Source organism: Piliocolobus tephrosceles, chromosome 8 (assembly GCF_002776525.5).
Source record: "Piliocolobus tephrosceles isolate RC106 chromosome 8, ASM277652v3, whole genome shotgun sequence".
Classification (NCBI taxonomy): domain Eukaryota; kingdom Metazoa; phylum Chordata; class Mammalia; order Primates; family Cercopithecidae; genus Piliocolobus; species Piliocolobus tephrosceles.
In genome coordinates this window covers 9,562,080-9,581,029 of record NC_045441.1, presented here as the reverse complement: position 1 = coordinate 9,581,029, position 18,950 = coordinate 9,562,080, and the positions used below count along the sequence as shown (strand labels likewise).

At 51.1% G+C, this 18,950-nt stretch overlaps 1 protein-coding gene across 1 annotated transcript in view; it reads right to left on the bottom strand.

Moving 5' to 3' along the window:
* The window catches only part of ZAN (zonadhesin), a 63,450-nt gene extending 47,678 nt beyond the window's left edge, over positions 1 to 15,772 (bottom strand). Inside the window, 13 exon segments of the mRNA XM_026456664.1 lie at positions 32 to 583; positions 1,687 to 1,771; positions 2,057 to 2,328; positions 4,084 to 4,230; positions 4,339 to 4,417; positions 4,911 to 5,002; positions 5,852 to 6,016; positions 11,171 to 11,323; positions 12,575 to 12,662; positions 12,842 to 13,113; positions 13,293 to 13,439; positions 14,149 to 14,201; positions 15,720 to 15,772. Of these exon segments, the coding sequence (XP_026312449.1) occupies positions 32 to 583; positions 1,687 to 1,771; positions 2,057 to 2,328; positions 4,084 to 4,230; positions 4,339 to 4,417; positions 4,911 to 5,002; positions 5,852 to 6,016; positions 11,171 to 11,323; positions 12,575 to 12,662; positions 12,842 to 13,113; positions 13,293 to 13,439; positions 14,149 to 14,201; positions 15,720 to 15,772 (2,158 nt within the window).
* Positions 15,773 to 18,950: the final 3,178 nt, after the last annotated feature.

Below are 18,950 nucleotides of genomic sequence, written 5' to 3'. Positions count from 1 at the left end.
TTTTCCGTGGGGATGGTGGGTTTTTCCGTGGAGATGGTGGGTTTTTCTGTGGGGATGGTGGGTTTTTCCGCGGAGATGGTGGGTTTTTCTGTGGGGATGGTGGGTTTTTCCGTGGAGATGGTGGGTTTTTCCGTGGAGATGGTGGGTTTTTCTGTAGAGATGGTGGGTTTTTCTGTGGAGATGGTGGGTTTTTCTGTGGAGATGGTGGGTTTTTCTGTGGAGATGGTGGTCTCTTCAATGGAGGTGGTGGTTTCTTCAGTGGGGATAGTGGGTTTTTCCATGGGGACAGTGGGTTTTTCTGTGGGGATAGCAGGCTCTTCTGTGGAGATGGTGGTCTCCTCAGTGGTGGTGGTGGGCTCTTCTGTGGGGACAGTGGGTTTTCCTGGGGGGAGAGAGGGCTCTTCGGTAGGGATGGTGGGCTTTTCTGAGGGAATGATGGGCTTTTCTTTGGGGACTGTGGGCTTTTCTGTGGTGACGGGGGGTTTTTCTATGGAAACTGTAGGATTTTCTGTGAAGCCGGTGGTTTCAGAAGGGCCAGTGGAAGAAACTGGAGATATGGGAGGAAGCTCTGGTAGCACTTTTACTGAAAAGAAAAAAAAAAAAGAATCCCTGGAATTTAGTCAAAACCATACCACCACCCTCTTCACTGCCATCTAATTGGAGTGGGCTCCAATGGGCGACTTATTTACACCTTTCTTTCTTTTTTTTTTTTTTTTGAGACGGAGTCTCGCTCTGTCGCTCGGGCTGGAGTGCAGTGGCCGGATCTCAGCTCACTGCAAGCTCCGCCTCCCGGGTTCACGCCATTCTCCTGCCTCAGCCTCTTGAGTAGCTGGGACTACAGGCGCCCGCCACCTTGCCCGGCTAGTTTTTTTGTATTTTTTAGTAGAGACGGAGTTTCACCGTGTCAGCCAGGATGGTCTCGATCTCCTGACCTTGTGATCCACCTGTCTCGGCCTCCCAAAGTGCTGGGATTACAGGCTTGAGCCACCGCGCCCGGCCACATACACCTTTCTTTCTACTCCCAACCCCCAACCTTCATTCACTCAACAAACAGTAATATATGTCAGATATTGTGCCAGGTACGAGAAAAGCAAAAATGAATGGGATATGGGTCTGGCCTTCAAGATTGCAGGGGAAGGAAGGAGTTCTGGATCCAGCCCCCAGAATCCATGGTATCTAAGCCACATTCACCCAGGCAAACATCTTGAAGTGCAGGGGAAGGAGAGGTGGGTAGAAGATGGAAAATAAAGCCAGCTGGGTGAGAATTCGGGCTCCAGGGAGGACCCGCAATTTTTTTTTTTTTTTTTTTTGAGACGGAATCTCACTCTGTCTCCCAGGCTGGAGTGCAGTGGCCGGATCTCAGCTCACTGCAAGCTCCGCCTCCCGGGTTCACGCCATTCTCCTGCCTCAGCCTCCCAAGTAGCTGGGACTACAGGCGCCCGCCACTTCGCCTGGCTAGTTTTTTGTATTTTTTAGTAGAGGTGGGGTTTCACCGTGTTAGCCAGGATGGTCTTCATCTCCTGACCTCGTGATCCGTCCATCTTGGCCTCCCAAAGTGCTGGGATTACAGGCTTGAGCCACCGCGCCCGGCTAGGACCCGCATTTTAAGCAGGTCATAGAGAGAACCCTGGGGAATGGTGATCTCAGGGTACTGCCCCCTTCCTGGAGCCTGGGCTTTGGTCTTACCTGGACAAGTCCCAGGATTGATCAAGATGAAACCCATAGCAACCACAAAGGCCATGTTGCTGCCCCAGATGGCCTTGAAAATCAGCTGAAGGCGACAAGGGAGAAAGACAGAGAGAGAAACAAAATTGAATCTCCAGCAACTCTGTGATTCCGCTGGGCATAGAGTCTGTCCTCTGCCAAAATGTCACCTTGTTCCAGCCTCAACGGTCCAGCCCTGTCCCGGCCCCTTTCTCACTTTCCGTAACACGAAGTTCCCCTTTTCTTGGCTCTCTTTCCAGTTCTCCACCTCTTCAGCACTGGTGGCGCCACCAGATCCCAGGCATTGGCCCTCTCACCCCACACAGACAGGACCCCCGCCTCTGTCTCTCACCTGCATGGGCTGTTGGTGTCCTGAGGGGATGGTGACGGAGGTGTTCTGCCAGTAAGGGCGCTGAGACCCCACGCGTTTCCAGAGAGGAATCGGAGGGCTCCCCGCAGGACTTCCCAGGAGGAGTTCGAGCACGGTACCCTCCCCAAGGCCATACATGTGGTACGCGAACTCCACGCAGATGTCACCCGGGGCGCAGAAGGGCCGGCTCACCAGTCTGGCCGACTGCCCTGCCTGGGAGAACTTGTCAGCCTCAAGGTAGATATAGTGACCCCCTGGGCAAAGGAAGGGAACAGGCAAGATAAGAAGCCTGCACAGGACATACCAACTGCTGCTTTAGCAAAGCTTCGCTTTCTGAACAGGGATCTGAGCAAACACTCAAATTCCCCAGGTCGTAGCATTATTTTTTCTGCTCATTTTAGACATCTAACATCTAACTAAAAAAGGTGGGGTCACAAAGAAAGGGAAAGGTGGCCATGCACAGTGGCTCACGCCTGTAATCCCAGCACTTTGGGAGACCGAGGCCGGCTGATCACGAGGTCAAGAGATCAAGACCATCCTGGCCAACATGGTGAAACCCGTCTCTACTAAAAATACAAAAATTAGCCGGGCGTGGTGGTGCATGCCTGTAATCCCAGCTACTCGGGAGGCTGAGGTAGGAGAATCACTTGAACCCGGGAGGTGGAGGCTGCAGTGAGCCGAGATCACGCCTGCACTCCAGCCTGGTGACAGAGTAAGACTCCATCTCAAAAAAAAAAAAAGAGAGAAGCAAACCAGCAACCTAGATTACACTCATTAATGTCGCGCGTGCGTGCGTGCGCGTGTGTGTGTGTTACCCAGGCTGTTACCCAGGCTGGAGTGCAGTGATACGATCTCAGCTCACTACAACCTCCACCTCCCAGGTTCAAGCAATCCTCCTGCCTCAGCCTCCCAAGTAGCTAGGATTACAAGTGTGCGCCACCATGTCTGGCTAATTTTTGTATTTTTGGTAGAGGTGGGGTTTCACCATGTTGGCCAGGCTACTCTCAAACTCCTGGCCTCAAGTGATCCACCCGCCTCAACCTCCCAAAGCACTGGGATTACATGTGTGAGCCACTGCACCCTGCCCTCATTATTGTCTTTTTAAAAATTTATTTCTTTTTATATTTTTGTAAGACAGAATCTCACTCTGTTGCCTTGATTGGAGTGCAGTGGTGTGAGCTCAGCTCACTGCAGTCTCTGCCTCCTGGGGTCAGGCAGTTCTCCTGCCTCAGCCTCCTGAGTAGCTGGGACTACAGGTGCACACCACCACTCCCGGCTAATTTTTATATATTTTTAGTAGAGTCAGGGTTTCACTATGTTGCCCAGGCTGGTCTCGAACTCCTGACCTCAAGTGATCAGCCTGCCTTGGCTTCCCAAAGTGCTGGAATTAAAGGTGTGAGCCACCATGCCTGGCCTATCTTTTTATTTTTATTTTTTAGAGACAAGGTCTCGCTCTGTTGCCCAGGCTGGAGTGCACTGGTTCAATCACAGTTCACTGCAGCCTCGACTTCTGAGCTCAAGTGATCCTCCCACGTCACCCTTGCAAGTAGGTGGGACTACAAGCACACGCCACCACATCTGGCTAATTTAAAAAATATATATATTTTTTTTCTAAAGATGGGGTTCTCTCTATGTTGCCCAGGCTGAGCTCAAACTCCTGGGCCCAAGCAATCCTCCCGCCTCAGCCTCCCAAAGTGCTGGAATTGCAGGCATGAGCCACTCATTAATGTCTAGGCTGAAAATGAGGTGGTGGGTTTTGAAGCCTTGGGTTCCATGAAGTGAGATTGCCTGGGTTTTCTTAGGATTTCAGTGATCCCCCTGCCCTGAGAATCTTTTAAGTTACTCTGCTATCTCCACAGTTCCGGTACCATGGCAACTTCCGAATAAACACCTGTGGACTGATCTACCCCCTGCCCGAAACAACTTCTCCCACCAGTCACAGCAGCCAGCCCACTACCTGGGAGCAGACTGAGTGATTCCTTGGCGCGAGCACTCTTCAAACTCCTCACCTGCACTAGGGAAACCTCCCACGGGGCCCATGCTGTGGACGGGTCCATTTTTATGTCCGAGGGCCCAGTGTCCACCATCCCCGGAAGTCTGGACCCAGTCACAGAAGGGATGGGCGCTGTCTTCAAAGTCACACTGAGGAAAGCCCTCTGGGGGATCAAAATAGGATATTTAAGCAAGTTGAGTGATACTCTCCAGCCCTCCCCCAGCCCACCCCGGATTCTGAGAGATCCGGGCCTCCCAGGGCCTGTTCTCACCCCCACAAGGAGCAATGCTGGTTGCATCGACTGCCACAGCTGGCTCTGGGGTCTTTCCAAAAACGCCCACCACAGTGAACTGGAGAAAAAGGGAGATGGGCTGGGAGTGAGCACACAGCCCGTACCCCTAAGCCCCTGATCTGACTTGGCTCCATTCCACGACTCAGAATCCCTACTCCCTATCCTAGACCCTCAATTCATTTCTTTTTTTCTTTTCCCCCCCAGACAGGGTCTTGCTCTGTTTTCCAGGCTGGAGCGCAGTGGTGTGATCATAGCTCACTGCAACCTTGACCTCCAGGGCTCAAACGATCCTCCCACCTCAGCCTCCCGAGTAGCTAGGACTACAGGCACATATCACTATGCCCGCCTAATTTTTGTATTTTTTTGTAGAGATGGGGTCTTGCTATGTTGCCTAGGCTGGTCTTGAACTCCTGTCCTGAAGCAATCCTCACTCCTCAACCTCCCAAAGTATTGGGAATACAGGCATGAGACACAGCACCACGCCCCTCAATTTATTTCAACATTGGGTGTGCCTACCACGTGCAAGGACCTGACCCCTTGCTTCTCTGTACCTGTATCCGTCCCACAGCTGTGTAATTGACAGAAACAGCCTGCCAGTTGGGCCCAGGTTGTCCTGAGAAGAGAGTGTGTTTCCGGATGCTCCCTGCAGTGAAAGGAATTGGAGGGAGAAGTGAGCTTAAGGGGACTGGGAAATGAATTTGAACTATACCCAGGAGGATGAGGAGCAGAGGGTATAGTTGGGGACTATTACTGCCAAATGAAAGCACAACCTTTTTTAAAATTTTATTTATTTATCATTATTATTTTTTGAGATGGAGTCTTGCTCTGTTGCCCAGGCCGGAGTGCAGTGGCACTATCCTGGCTCATTGCAACTTCTGTCTCCTAGGTACAAGCGATTCTCCTACCTCAGCCTCTTAAGTAGCTGAGATTACAGGCGTGTGCCACAACACCTGGTTAATTTTTGTATTTTTAGTAGAGACAAGGTTTCTCTATGTTGGCCAGGCTGGTCTCAAACTCCTGACCTCAGGTGATCCACCAGCCTCAGCCTCCCAAAGTGCAGGATTACAGGCGTAAGTCACCTTGCCACGCCAGCACAACCTTCTTTTTTATTTGAGACGGAGTCTCGCTCTGTTGCCAGGCTGGAGTGCAGTGGCACGATCTCGGCTCACTGCAACCTCCACCTCCCGGGTTCAAGCGATTCTCCTGCCTCAGCCTCCTGTGTAGCTGGGACTACAGGCGGCTAATTTTTGTATTTTTAGTAGAGACAAGATTTCACCATGTTGGCCAGGATGGTCTCGATCTCCTGACCTCGTGATCTGCCCACCTCGGCCTCCCAAAGAGCCCTCCCAGGCATGATTTCCACTTCATGGAATAATCTCACACATATTCCAGACCTCCCTAGACCCTGAGGGATGCCCCATGTTTCCCCATCAAGCCAACCCTGGGAGATGCGCCCAGGTCAGTATAAATCCCGTGAATTCTCTGCTCTAACCCAAGATGGAAGCATAAACGTGGAGGGCTGCGCCAGGAGACTGGCCCCGGAGGACGTAGTGGAAGGAAAAGCTCAGACAGCCGGAGGACGGGCTCACGGGGCTCAGGAGAACGGCTTTCTGTCCGGGTCTTGCATTCTTGGGGTCCAGGAGCATGTAGTGGCCACCTGTGAAGCAAAAGGCCAGGGAATTGAGGTGGATGGAATTGAGGGAAGATGGCAGCAGAGATAGGGCCCTGAGGAGGCTGGGCCCCAACAGCAGCCTAGAATCAGGCAACACCGAGGTGGTCCTATCCCAACTGACTGAGGTCTTCAACTTTTCCAGAAATACTTGGGCTGGGTAAGGACCCGGTGCTGAAGTGGGAAACGCAAGACACCTTCTCCAAAGCAGCCACTAGAACTTTGTCCTTTGGGTGCTAACTCTTTTTTATTGTTGTTGTTGTTGTTTTGTTTTTGTTTTTGAGACAGTCTCACTCTGTCACCCAGGCTGGAGTGCAGTGGCACAATCATGGCTCTCATGGTTCACTGCAGACTCAACCTCCCCGGGCTCAGGTGATCCTCCAGCCTCAGCCTCCTTAAGTAGCTGGGACTACAGGTGTGCTCCACCAAGCTCTGCTAATTTTTCTTTGTTTTTTGAAAAGATGGGGTTTCACCACATTGCCCAGGCTGGTCTTGAACTCCTAGGCTCAAATGATCCACCTACCTTGGCTTTCCAAAGGATTATAGTCATGAGCCACCACGTCTGGCCCGGGTGCTAACTCTTAAGGTCCACTAGAGTCATAGCCTGTTCCTTTTTTTTTCTTTTTTCTTTTCTGAGACAGGGTATGGCTCTGTTGCCCAGGCTAAAGTGCAGTGGCATAGGTCTCAAACTCCTGGGCTCAAGCAATCCTCTTGCCACAGCCTCCTGAGTAGCTGGGACTCCAGGTGCACACCACTATGCCCAGCTAATTTTTTTTTTTAAGAGATGGGGGTCTCACTATGTTGCCCAGGCCGGTCTTGAACTCCTGGCCTCAATCAATCCTCCCGCCTTGGCCTCCCAAAGTGTTGGGATTACAGGCTTGAGCCACTACACCTGGTTGCCTCTTCCTTTTCTTTACCCGCTGGACATAACCTATTCACACAAACTGGTGAGAGTCACCGCGGCTCTGACACGGACCAGCAAGCGGCAAACCCCCTCTCACCCAACACCCCCTCGGCCCCCAGCTCAGACAGCCAATCAGCGTGGACCTCGCTAGATGACGCAACTGGTAGCGAAGAGGAAAATGTAAGCGGCTGCCAACTCGTGGGGAGCGCGCTCGCGTGCGTGCTCGCGCCCGAGTCCCAGGGAGTCATGCCTGGCGCGCGCTCGGTCCTGCCTGGTGCGCGCTCACTCCTGCGGAAGGTGGGATCCTGAGCGGCAGCGAAGAGGCTGGAATGGCGGGAATGGGCAGGAGGAAGGAGAAGAAAGGAAACAACGGGGAAGGAGGAGGGAAGGGAAAGGAAAGGAAGTGGGAAAATGGTGAAAGAGAAATCAAGGAGACGGGCTGGCGCAGTGGCTCACGCCTGTAATCCTAGCACTTTGGGAGGCCAAGGCGGGTGGATCACCTGAGGTCAGGCGTTCAAGACCAGCCTGGCCAACATGGCGAAACCCCCTCTATTAAAAATACAAAAATTAGCCGGGCGTGGTGGCGGGCACCCGTAATCCCAGCTGCTCGGGAGGCTGAGGCAGGAGAATCCCTTGAACCCGGGAGGCGGAGGTTGCAGTGAGCTGAGATCGCGCCACCGCACTCTAACCTGGGAGACAGAACGAGACTCTGTCTCCAAAAAAAAAAAAAAAGAAAGAAAGAAAGAAAGAAAATAAAATCAGAGAAACGGAAGAGGAGAAATGGGAGAAAAAAAAGTGAAAGGCGAAGAAAATATAAGGAAGCGAGCGAGATGGAAATGGAAAGGGAGAAAAAGGAAAAATAAAAAGCCAAAAGGACAGCCAGCATTTACTGAAGCTCCTGGGCACAGTCCACAGTACATAATTTAAAAATGCTGAGGGGTGGCAGAGAGGGCTGGCCAGCTTCCAGCAAAGGTGGGGCCAGGGCTTCTTAAGGCCTTATTTATTTATTTATTTATTTACTTACTTACTTATTTATTTTTATTGAGACAGAGTCTCTCACTCTGTTGTCCAGGCTGGAGTGCAGTGGCGCTATCTCCGCCTCCCAGGTTCAAGCAATTCTCCTGCCTCAGCCTCCCGAGTAGCTGGGATTACATGCGCACACCACCACACCCAGCTAATTTTTTGTATTTGTAGTAGAGACAGGGTTTTGCTGTGTTGGCCAGGCTGGTCTCGAACTCCTGACCTCAGGTGATCTGCCTGCCTCCGCCTCCCAAAGTGCTGGGATTACAGGCGTGAGCCACCACGCCTGGCCAGGGCCCTTCTAGAAGACAAAGTTTAGGCAGCAGGAAAGATCAAAGACAGGAGGGCAGGAGTCAGAGTGGACACTAATGGAGTGGAGAGAGGAAAAGATGGGGAAGAACAGAAAAGAAAATATGGCAGAGGCAAGAGGATCACTTGAGGCCAGGAGTTCGAGACCAGCCTGGGCAACATAGCAAGACCCCATCTTAGAAATAAAGAAAATAAAAGAAAATGTGGAAATGGTAAGGTGGGAGGAAACAGATTGAGGAAGGAGAAATATTAAGGGAAAAAGAAGAACAAAGAGATATAGGCCGGGTGTGACAGTTCACACCTGTACTTCAAGCACTTTCAGAGACCGAGGCAGGAGGATGGCTTGAGGCCCAGAGTTTGAGACCAGCCTGGGCAATGTAGCAAGACCCCATCCCTATTTTTATTTATTTATTTATTTTGAGACACAATCACTCTGTCGCCCAGACTGGAGTGCAGTGGTGCGATCACAGCTCACTGCAACCTCCACTTCCCAGGCTCAGGCGATCCTCCCACGTCAGCCTCCCAAGTATCTGGGACTACAGGTGTGCACCACCACGCTGGGCTAATTTTTGTATTTTTTGTTGAGACAAGATCTCACTATATGTCCCAGGCTGGTCTTGAACTCCTGGCCTCAAGTGATCTGCCCACCTCGGCCTCCCAAAGTTCTGGGATTACAGGCCATGAGCTACTGCACCTGGCTTAGTTTTTAATAACATTTTTTTAAATTCAAAATTAAGAAGTATAAACTCAGAAAGGAAATTAGGGAGCAAAACTCTCTATGCTTGATCTCTTGAGTGAGGGGTTGAAATGTGGGCTGTGTGGAGAAGATTGAGAGAGAAAGTGAATGTTGTGTGAGAGAGAAAAGGAAGAAGTCAACAGTAGAAAGAGAAAGAAGCTCAGCTGCGAGCACAGGGAGGTGTTGGAAAGAAGCTAGGGACAGACTTGGGTGCACAGAAAGAAAGAGTATCAGCCAGGCACAGTGACCCATGCCTGTAATCCCAGCACTTTGGGAGGCCAAGGTGGGTAGATCACGAGGTCAGAAGATTGAGACCGCCCTGACCAACATGATGAAACCCCATCTCTACTAAAAATACAAAAATTAGCCAGGCATGGTGACACATGCCTGTAATCCCAGTTACTCAGAAGACTGAGCAGGAGAATCGCTTGAACCCAGAAGGCAGAGGTTGCAGTGAGTCGAGATCGCACCACTGCACTCCAGCCTGGCGACAGAGCAAGATGCTGTCTCAAAAAAAAAAAAAAAGAAGAAGAAGAAAGAAAAAATATCGCCTGGATTTTTGCAAAAGACTCCTAAACAGCCTGTCTGCATCAACCTTGCCTGTTCTCAGTGGATTCGCAACACAAAAAAATCCTTTAAAAATAAGTCAGATCAAATAATTGCTCAAAATCCTGCAAAAGCTCCCCATTCATATAGAACAGAAAAGCCACAGTCCTGACGATGGCCTTTAAGGCTCTATGTAATCTGCCTGTCCTGTGGATCTCAGGTCACCCTCTTCATCCCGGCCACATGGCTGTTTGCTGTACCTTGATCCCCTCCTTCCCTGACAGCCCTACTGCTACCTCAGGACCTTCGCACAGCTGGCCCCTCAGCCTGGAATGTCCTTCTCTACCCCTGATAATTTTCAGGCCTTACTCCCTCACCTTTTTCAAGTTCATGCTCAAATGTGTCCTGAATGTGACCTACTCTGACCAGCCCATTTAAAATCGATAACTCGCACAGGCACAGTGGCTCAACGCCTATAATCCCAGCACTTTGGGAGGCTGAGGTGGATGGATCACCTGAGGTCAGGAGTTCGAGACCAGCCTGGCCAACATAGGGAAACCACATCTCTACTAAAAATACAAAAATTAGTTGGGCATGGTGGTGCACACCTGTAGTCCCAGTTACTCAGGAGGCTGAAATAGGAGAATCAATTGAACCTGGGCAGGAGAGGTTGCAGTGAGCTGAGATCAAGTCACTGCACTCCAGCCTGGGAGACAGAGCGAGACTGTCTCAGAAATAAATAAATAAATAATTGATAACTCATGGCTGAGTGCAGTGGCTCATGCCTGTAATCCCAGTGCTTTGGGAGGCCGAAGTGGGCGGATCACTTGAGGTGATCCTCCCATCTCACCTTCCCAAGGCGCTGGGATTACAGGTGTGAACCAGTGCACTTGGCTCCAAACTTGTTCAACTTTTTATTTTCCCAGTGGCTCCGCTCACTTATAACTATATTTACTTTGTTTCGGTAACTGTCCCCCACTACCCCACCCTACTCTTCCTTGTCTGTTTTGTACACTGGTGTATCTCAAGTGCCTAGGACAGCAGCTGGCATATTGTAGGTGCTCAGTATTTCTTGAATGAATGAAGAATGAAAGGGGCCAGAAACAATGACTCATGCCTGTAATCCCAGCATTTGGGAGGCTGAGGCAGGTGGATCACTTGAGGTCAGGAGTTCGAGACTAGCCTGGCCAACATGGTGAAACCCCATCTCTACTAAAAATACAAAAATTATCCGGGTGTGGTGGTGCATGCCTGTAGTCCCAGCTACTCGGGAGGTTGAGGCAAGAGAATTGCTTAAACCTAGGAGGCAGAGGTTACAGTGAGCAGAGATCACGCCACTGCACTCCAGACTGGGTGACAGAACGAGACTCTGCCTCAAAAAAAAAAAAAGAATGAAAGGTGCCAGAGAAAGGAGATGAAAAGCTGGCTGTATTGGGTGTGCCAGGTAGAGCTTGTAGGGTGGTGGTGGGGGAGGCTGGCTGGGTTCTTGAAATCAGCTTCCTGCGTGAAACTTGAGTTGATAAGAGGCTTGAAGCTGTAGGTGTTCATGCCAGACCGTCCCAGGGCAATTACTGTCGGGTGCGTGGTGCCCAGAAAGTCAAGGGACAGAAGCATGGGCGCTACTCACTACCAGGGCTAGAGAAGTCGCCATCAGGCCCCACGCCTGGCTTTCCCGACGACCCTTTCTTCTGAGTCCACTTGGCCCCGGAGGCAGTTGGGATCCAGGTCCAGTCACAGAGGTCATTTGGAATATCAAAGCTGCATGTTTGCATCATACAGACTGAGAAGAAAGAAAGAAGGGAAGATTATAATATTTTCTTCTTTTTTAGAGACAGGGTCTCTGTCACCCAGGCTAAGAGTACAGTGGTGTGATCATAGCTCACTGCAGCCTCAAACTCCTGGACTCAAACAATCCTCCCACCTCAGCCTACAGGTGGCACCACCACGCCCAGCTAATTTTTTTTTTTTTTGAGACGGAGTCTCGCTCTGTCGCCCAGGCTGGAGTGCAGTGGCCGGATCTCAGCTCACTGCAGGCTCCGCCTCCCGGGTTTATGCCGTTCTCCTGCCTCAGCCTTCCAAGTAGCTGGGACTACAGGCGCCCGCCACTTCGCCCGGCTAGTTTTTTGTATTTTTTAGTAGAGACGGGGTTTCACCGTGTTAGCCAGGATGGTCTTGATCTCCTGACCTCGTGATCTGCCCGTCTAGGCCTCCCAAAGTGCTGAGATTACAGGCTTGAGCCACCGCGCCCGGCCAACCCAGCTAATTTTTAAAAAGTTTTTGGCCAGACGTGGTGGCTTATGCCTGTAATCTCAGCATTTTGGGAGGCTGAGGTGGGCAGATCACCTGAGGTCAAGAGTTCTAGAACAGCCTTGCCAACACAATGAAACCCCAGCTCTACTAAACACACAAAAATTAGCCAGGCATGGTGGTGGGCACCTGTAATCCCAGCTACTTGGGAGACTGAGGCAGGAGAATCATTTGAACCCAAGAGGCGGAAGTTGCAGTGAGCCGAGATCGCGCCACTGCACTCCAGCCTGGGTGACAAGAGTGAAATTCCGTCTCAAATAAATAAATAAATAAATTCTTTTGTAGACATCAGGGTCTCCCTATGTTGCCCAGGCTGATCTCAAACTCCTGGCCTCACACCATCCTCCCACCTTGGCCTCCCAAGGTGCTAGGATTACAGGCCTGAGCCACAGTGCTGGGCCGAGACCTCTCTTTAGGCGTGGCTGCTACCAGAGTCAAAGCCCTACAAGCTCCACCTGGCAGACCCAGTACAGCCAGCTCCTCATCTCCTTTCTCTGGCACCTTTCATTCTTCATCTTTTTTTTTTTTTTTTTTTTTGAGGCAGAGTGTTGTTCTGTCACCCAGTCTGGAGTGCAGTGGAGTGGTCTCTGCCTCTGGCGTGGAGGGCAGAGGCAGAGGAAGCAACTAGACTCCTGGCCCATGAACTGTCCCTGGATAGTTGTGCAAGGGCGGAGAGAAAAGGGTCCGAGGGCAGGCGGTGGGAGGAGGAGGGACAGGGACTCACCGCGATTGCAGGAGCCCCGGCGAATAGAGAGGGCATCCAGGGCAATGTCCAGGTAGGCAGTGCTACCCCGTGTTCCCTCAAACATCAGCTGCAAGAGGATAAATGGACTCAACCCCATGAGCCCCTCAGCCAGGCCTCCTGGCTCCTAGTTTCCTTCCTGATTTTAGATGGCTTGGCCCCCACAATCCCTTTTTGCCACACCTCCACCCCCAGCCTCCCCAACACCCAGATTTCCCCCGAGGTCCCACAGTTTGCCCCTGGCCTTACCCGGGTGGGCAGGGTGAACCCTGCGGGCACGGTGACGGTAGTGGGCATCCAGGAGGGTCTCTGGGTGTTCCCGTGTTTCCAGAGCACATGGGGGCGGCGGCCCTCTTCACCCGAGAGCAGCAGCAGCCTGAGCTGGGAGCCCCAAGACAGCCCAAACAAGTGGTAGGCGAAGTTCACGCAGAGGGGGCCTTGCTCCCACAGGCTGGGGCTGAGCAGGCGGGCCACGCCCCCACGGTGGAAGTTGTTCGATTCCATATGCAGATAGCTGCCCTCTGGGGGAGGCAGAGCCCAGGACCCTGAGGCCCAGTCACCTCCGAGGGCTGCCCCCACCCATCCCCTTCTCAGAGCCCAGGCACTCTGATCTGGTTGCCTCCCTTCTCCCTCCATCTAGCCATCCCCACCTCCCAGCCACCTCCCTGCTCATGGTCCCCGGAAAACCGTAGCCCCTTACCTCCATTGGGGTACCCCCCGGGAGGCCCGGTGGTGCCGGTGGGAGAGGGCCCGCTGGCTCGAACCCAGTCTCCATCATCTGCGGACACTTGGGACCAGTCACAGAGGGGTTTGGCGTCGTCCTCAAAATCACACTGGGTGAGGACGTCTAGGAAGAACGGGTCACTGTGAGATTTCAGAGAGGACAGGGGCAGGGCCCAGAACCACACTGGGAGATGAAAGTAGCAAGATTGCTACGCTTAGAGAAAGCTGCCATGAAATCAGCCGGGTGTGGTGGCGCACACCTGTAGTCCCAGCTACTGGGGAGGCTGAGGCAAGAGAATCGCTTGAACCCAGGAGGCGAACTTTGCAGTGAGGCCAAGATCACGCCACTGCACTCCCGCCTGAGCAACACAGGGAGACTCCGTCTCAAAAAACAGAAAATAAAAAGAAAGCTGTCGGAAAGACTTGGGGTCCAGAGCAGAAATTGTTTGTTTTTTGTAGAGATGAAGTCTTAACTGTGTTGCCCAGGCTGCTCTCAAACTCCTGGCCTCAAGCCATCCTCCCACCTCGGCCTCCCAAAGTGTTGGGATTACAGGTGTGAGCCACAGCGCCCGGCCCAGAGCAGAGATTTGAAAGAGAGAATCTTAGGAGAAATTCGGGTCTGGGAGAGTGGACAGAATGCCAAGGTCGGGGTCATGAACTGAGGTTGGAGGGCTGGACTTGGTCTGGTGGGACACGTTTTGTAGTCCTGGCTGATGCCCGGAGGGACTGGAGGTGGCTGCTTCTGCTAGGAACTCAGGCACTGGCGTTCTGGTGGCAGAATGTGGGTTCGGAGGAGGGAGGAGAAATCTTAGCATTCCTGGTTTCCAACTCACAGTTGTCCCTAGAGCTGCGAACAACCAGTTTCTTGTCCGGAGGCTTCTCTCTCCTTGGGAGTGATTTGGAGAAAGCAAAAATGCAACTCTTGTCATTATCAAGAATTATAAGACTCAGTGACTGTAAGCTTTCTGAGTGGTCACTTAAGGATGATCCGTGTTTATGCAGTGAATGTATGTGACTTGACTTTTTTTCTTTTCTTTTCTTTTCTTTTCCCTGGCACTCAGGCTGGAGTGCAGTGGTGCAATCACAACTCACTGCAGCCCCAAACCTCTGGGCTCCAGCAATCCTCCCACCTCAACCTCCCCAGTAGCTGGGACTACAGGAGCATGCCACCACACCCAGCTAATTTATTTCTATTTTTTATAGAGATGGCGTCTTTCTGTGTTGCACAGGCTGGCCATGACCTCCTGACCTCACGCAGTCCTCCTGCCTGGCCTCCCAAAGTGCTGGGATTACAGGTAGGAGCCACTGTGCTCAGCCCTCAGTTTTTTGTTGTTGAAGTTCTACTTGTTCAAATTCTCCCAAACACACTGCGGGACACCAAGACATCCATCATTTCTTTTTTTCTTTTGAGACGGAGTTTCACTCTTGTTGCCCAGGCTGGAGTGCAATGGTGCAATTTCAGCTCACTGCAACCTCCGCCTCCCGGGTTCAAGTGACCGTCCTGCCTCAGCCTCCCAAGTAGCTGGGATTACAGGCATGCACCACCATGCCTGGCTAATTTTATATTTTTAGTAGAGACAGGGTTTCACCATGTTGGTCAGGCTGGTCTCGAACACCTGACCTCAGGTGATACACCCACCTCGGCCTCCCAAAGTGCTGGGATTATAGAGGTGAACTACCACGCCCGGCCTGTCATCCGTCATTTCTTTGCTGCCTCGTACTTAAGTCTCTCTCATCAGCTGGGTCCACCCTGGGGCTTGTCCATTTCCTGAGGGCCTGACCCCTCGGTCCTTCTCTCCTAGCCTTACATGCGTCCTCCTCTGTCCCTTCTCACATTGTAGCCCTGTCCTGCTCCCAGAACCTGCCCCTTAATTCCAGGCTCTGGGCCTGTGCAGCTCTCCCCCTTCCTGGTCAGTGGTCAAGGTCAACCCATTTCCATTTCCATCCCACTGGGTTTCCCCCTTCCTCTCCAGGTCTTCTTTTTTTTTTTTTTTTTTTTTTTTTTTTTGAGATGGAGTCTCACTCTATCACCCAGGCTGGAGTGCAATGGCATGATCTTGGCTCACTGCAAACTCTGCCTCCCAGGTTCAAGCAATTCTCCTGCCTCAGCCTCCAAAGTAGCTGGGACTACAGGTGCGCACCACCACACCTGGCTAATTTTTTGTATTTTTAGTAGAGACGGGGTTTCACCGTGTTGGCCAGGATGGTCTCGATCTCCTGACCTCGTGATCCACCCACTTCAGCCTCCCAAAGTGCTGGGATTACAGGTGTGAGCCACTGCGCCCGGCCTCTCTCCAGGTCTTTTGCTGTTAGGCTGCTCACCCCCTCCAGCTCTGCCCTTCCATATTCCTATAGCCACCCTCAACTGACCCTGGTTTATCATTACCTGCTGGGCCCAGCTTACCTGAGATGGGCAGCCCCCACCAGCAGCAGCAGAGTCCAGACTGGAGGAACCATGAGGAACCTCAGTGGTGGCTCCCAGGGGAGAGGAGAAGGGCACAGTTGGGAGCCTGGACCCCTTTTATTCACCCCTGGCCTCCTTAGCTTGGCATCCTTCCAAGGATGCCGTGAAAAATGAACAGAGAAACACAGAAAAGCTCTGGGAAATTAAAACTACGAGAGTTGAAATTTACCCTCCAGTAGAAGCGTTGTAGATTGAAATTGAGGGAAATAAACTAGAGAGAAGGGGGAAAAAAAGAGAAAGAAACAAAAAGGAAACAGGTTTGGAGGATCAATCCAGGAAGTCTAACCTCAAACGAAAGGAGTTCAAAAAGAGAGAACAAAGGAAAAGAAAGTATTATTTTAAAAAGAAAAACACACAAGAAAATATCCAACACTGAAATATACAAGTCTCTAGATTAAAAAGGTGTCCAGGGTGATGAATGCACAGAGACCCATGGAAGCACTGGATTTCAGACTATCAGGGGAGAAGAGAAGATCTGAAACACTTTCAGTAGACAATAACAGGTCATATACCAACGATCAGAAATCAACATGGCATCCAGCTTTTCAATAGCAACCATGGAGTCTAAGATGCAGCGGAACATTGTCTGCAGAATTCCAACAGAAAACCATTGCAAACCTAAAATTCTATAACTGGCAACGGTGGCAACTGGAGAGTTAGGTGAAGGAAGGACTGCAAATGGCCAGACATGGTGGCTCACACCTGTAATCCCAGCATTTGGGACACCAGGGCGGGTGGATCACTTGAGGTCAGGAGTTCAAGACCAGCCTGGCCAACATGGCAAAACCCCATCTCTACTAAAAATACAAAAAATTAGCCAGGGGTGGTGGCACATGCTCATAATCCCAGCTACTCAAGAGGCTGAGGCACGAGAATCGCTTGAACTTGGTAGGTGGAGGTTGTAGTGAGCCGAGATCGTGAGACTCCATGTCAAAAATAAAAAAGGACTGCAAATGCCTATTGGCAAATCACTGAGAAAGATAAGTCACAGAGGAAGAGATACAAACAACCAGCAAACATCTGAAAAGCTGTTCTGTTTCACTAGTAATAAGGGAAATGCTAATCAAAACTATGACTCTTATATTGACCAAAAAAAAAAAATTTTTTTTTTGAGACAGGATCTCGTTCTGTTACCCAGGCTGGAGTGCAGCAGCATGACTTGGCTTACTGCAGCTTCAACCCCCAGGCTCAGGTGATCCTCCCATCTTAGCCTCTGGAGTAGTTGGGGCTACCGGCACACGCCACCAAGCCTGGCAAATTTTTGCATATTTTGCAGAAACAGGGTTTTGCCATGTTGCCGAGGCTGGTCTTAAACTCCTGGGCTCAAGTGATCTGCCTGCCTTGGCCTTCCAAAGTGCTGGAATTATAGGCGTGAGCTACTGTGCCCAGCCGACAAAAATTTGAAAGATCGGTAGTATGGAGTGTTGGACAAGATGATGCAGGTAGATACGAACTCAGTGATGATAAGACTGTAGGTTGGTGGCCAGGTGCGGTAGCTCATGCTGGTAATCCCAAGTGCGTTTTTTTTTTTTTTTTTTTTGAGATGGAGTTTCACTCTGTCGCCCAGGCTGGAGTGCAGTGGCCGGATCTCAGCTCACTGCAAGCTCCGCCTCCCGGGTTTACGCCATTCTCCTGCCTCAGTCTCCCAAGTAGCTGGGACTACAGGCGCCTGCCACCTCGCCTGGCTAGTTTTTTGTATTTTTTTAAATAGAGACAGGGTTTCACTGTGTTAGCCAGAATGGTCTCAATCTCCTGACCTCGTGATCCGCCCGTCTCAGCCTCCCAAAGTGCTGGGATTACAGGCTTGAGCCACCGCGCCCGGCCCCAAGTGCTTTTTTGAGGCCGAGACGGTAGGACCGCTTGAGGCTAGAGACCAGCCTGGGGAAAAGAGTGAGACCCTGTCTCCACAAAAAATGTAAAAATTAACCAAGCACGGCAGTATGTGCCTGTAGGTCCCAGCTAGTTGCGAGGTCGAGGTGGGAGGACTTAGGTGTTCGAGGCTGCAGTGAGCTATGATCAAGCCACTGCACTCCAGCCAGAGCAACAGAGCGAGACCCTGTCTCAAAACAAAACAAAAAAAGAATGTTGGTGAAAACCTTTTTTTTTTTTTGAGACAGGGTCTCACTCTGTTGCCCAGGCTGGAGTGCAGAAGTGGTGCCATCACAGCTTACTGCAGCCTCAACCTCCCAGGCTCAAGCAGTTCTCCCACCTCGGCCTCCCAGGGTAGTTGGGATTACAGGCACGAGCCACCATGCCTAGCTAAGTTTTGGGTTTGTTTTTGTTTTTGTTTTTTTAATAGAGATAGGGTCTCACTATGTTGCCCAGGCTGGTCTCAAATTCCTGGGCTCCAGTGATCTTCCTGCCTCAGCCTCCCAAAGTGCTGAGATTACAAACATGAGCCATTGTGTCCAGAGGGGAAAACTTCTCAGAAGGCATTTGTTTTTTGGTTTGTTTGTTTCTTTGCTTGTTTGTGTTTGGGGAGGAGTCTTGCTCTGTCACCCAGGCTAAAGCGCAATGGTGCAATCTCAGCTCACTGCAACCTCTGCCTCCTGAGTTCAAGCAATTCTCTTGCCTCAGCCTCCCAAGTAGTAGGGATTACAGGCATGTGCCACCACACCCGGCTAATTTTGCATTTTTAGTAGAGATGGGATTTCATCATGTTGGTCAGGCTGGTCTCGAACTTCTGATGTCAGGTGATCCACCCACCTTGGCATCCCAAAGTGTTGGGATTAATGAGCCATTGTGCCTGGCCAGAAAACTTCTTAGAAGGCATTTGACAATGACTATTGAACTTTCAAATGTGCATATCTTTGACCTAACATTTCCTTTCTAGGAATCTTGCTGCAGAAGTACATGCACTTTGCACAAATTTGCCCATACCTAAAGATGTTAATTGCAACATTGTTTACAATAGGAAAAATTATCATGATAAATATTTATCAGTAGGTATGTGGTTGGATCATATTAAGAAATGGCCAGAGGCTGGGCACAGTGGCTCATGCCTGTAATCCCAGCACTTTGGGAAGCCGAGGTGGGCGGATCACTTGAGGTCAGGTGGGCGGATCACTCGAGGTCAGGAGTTCGAGACCAGCCTGACCAACATGGTGAAACCCAGTCTCGACTAAATACAAAAAAATTATCTGGGCATGGGGGCGCATGCCTGTACTCCCA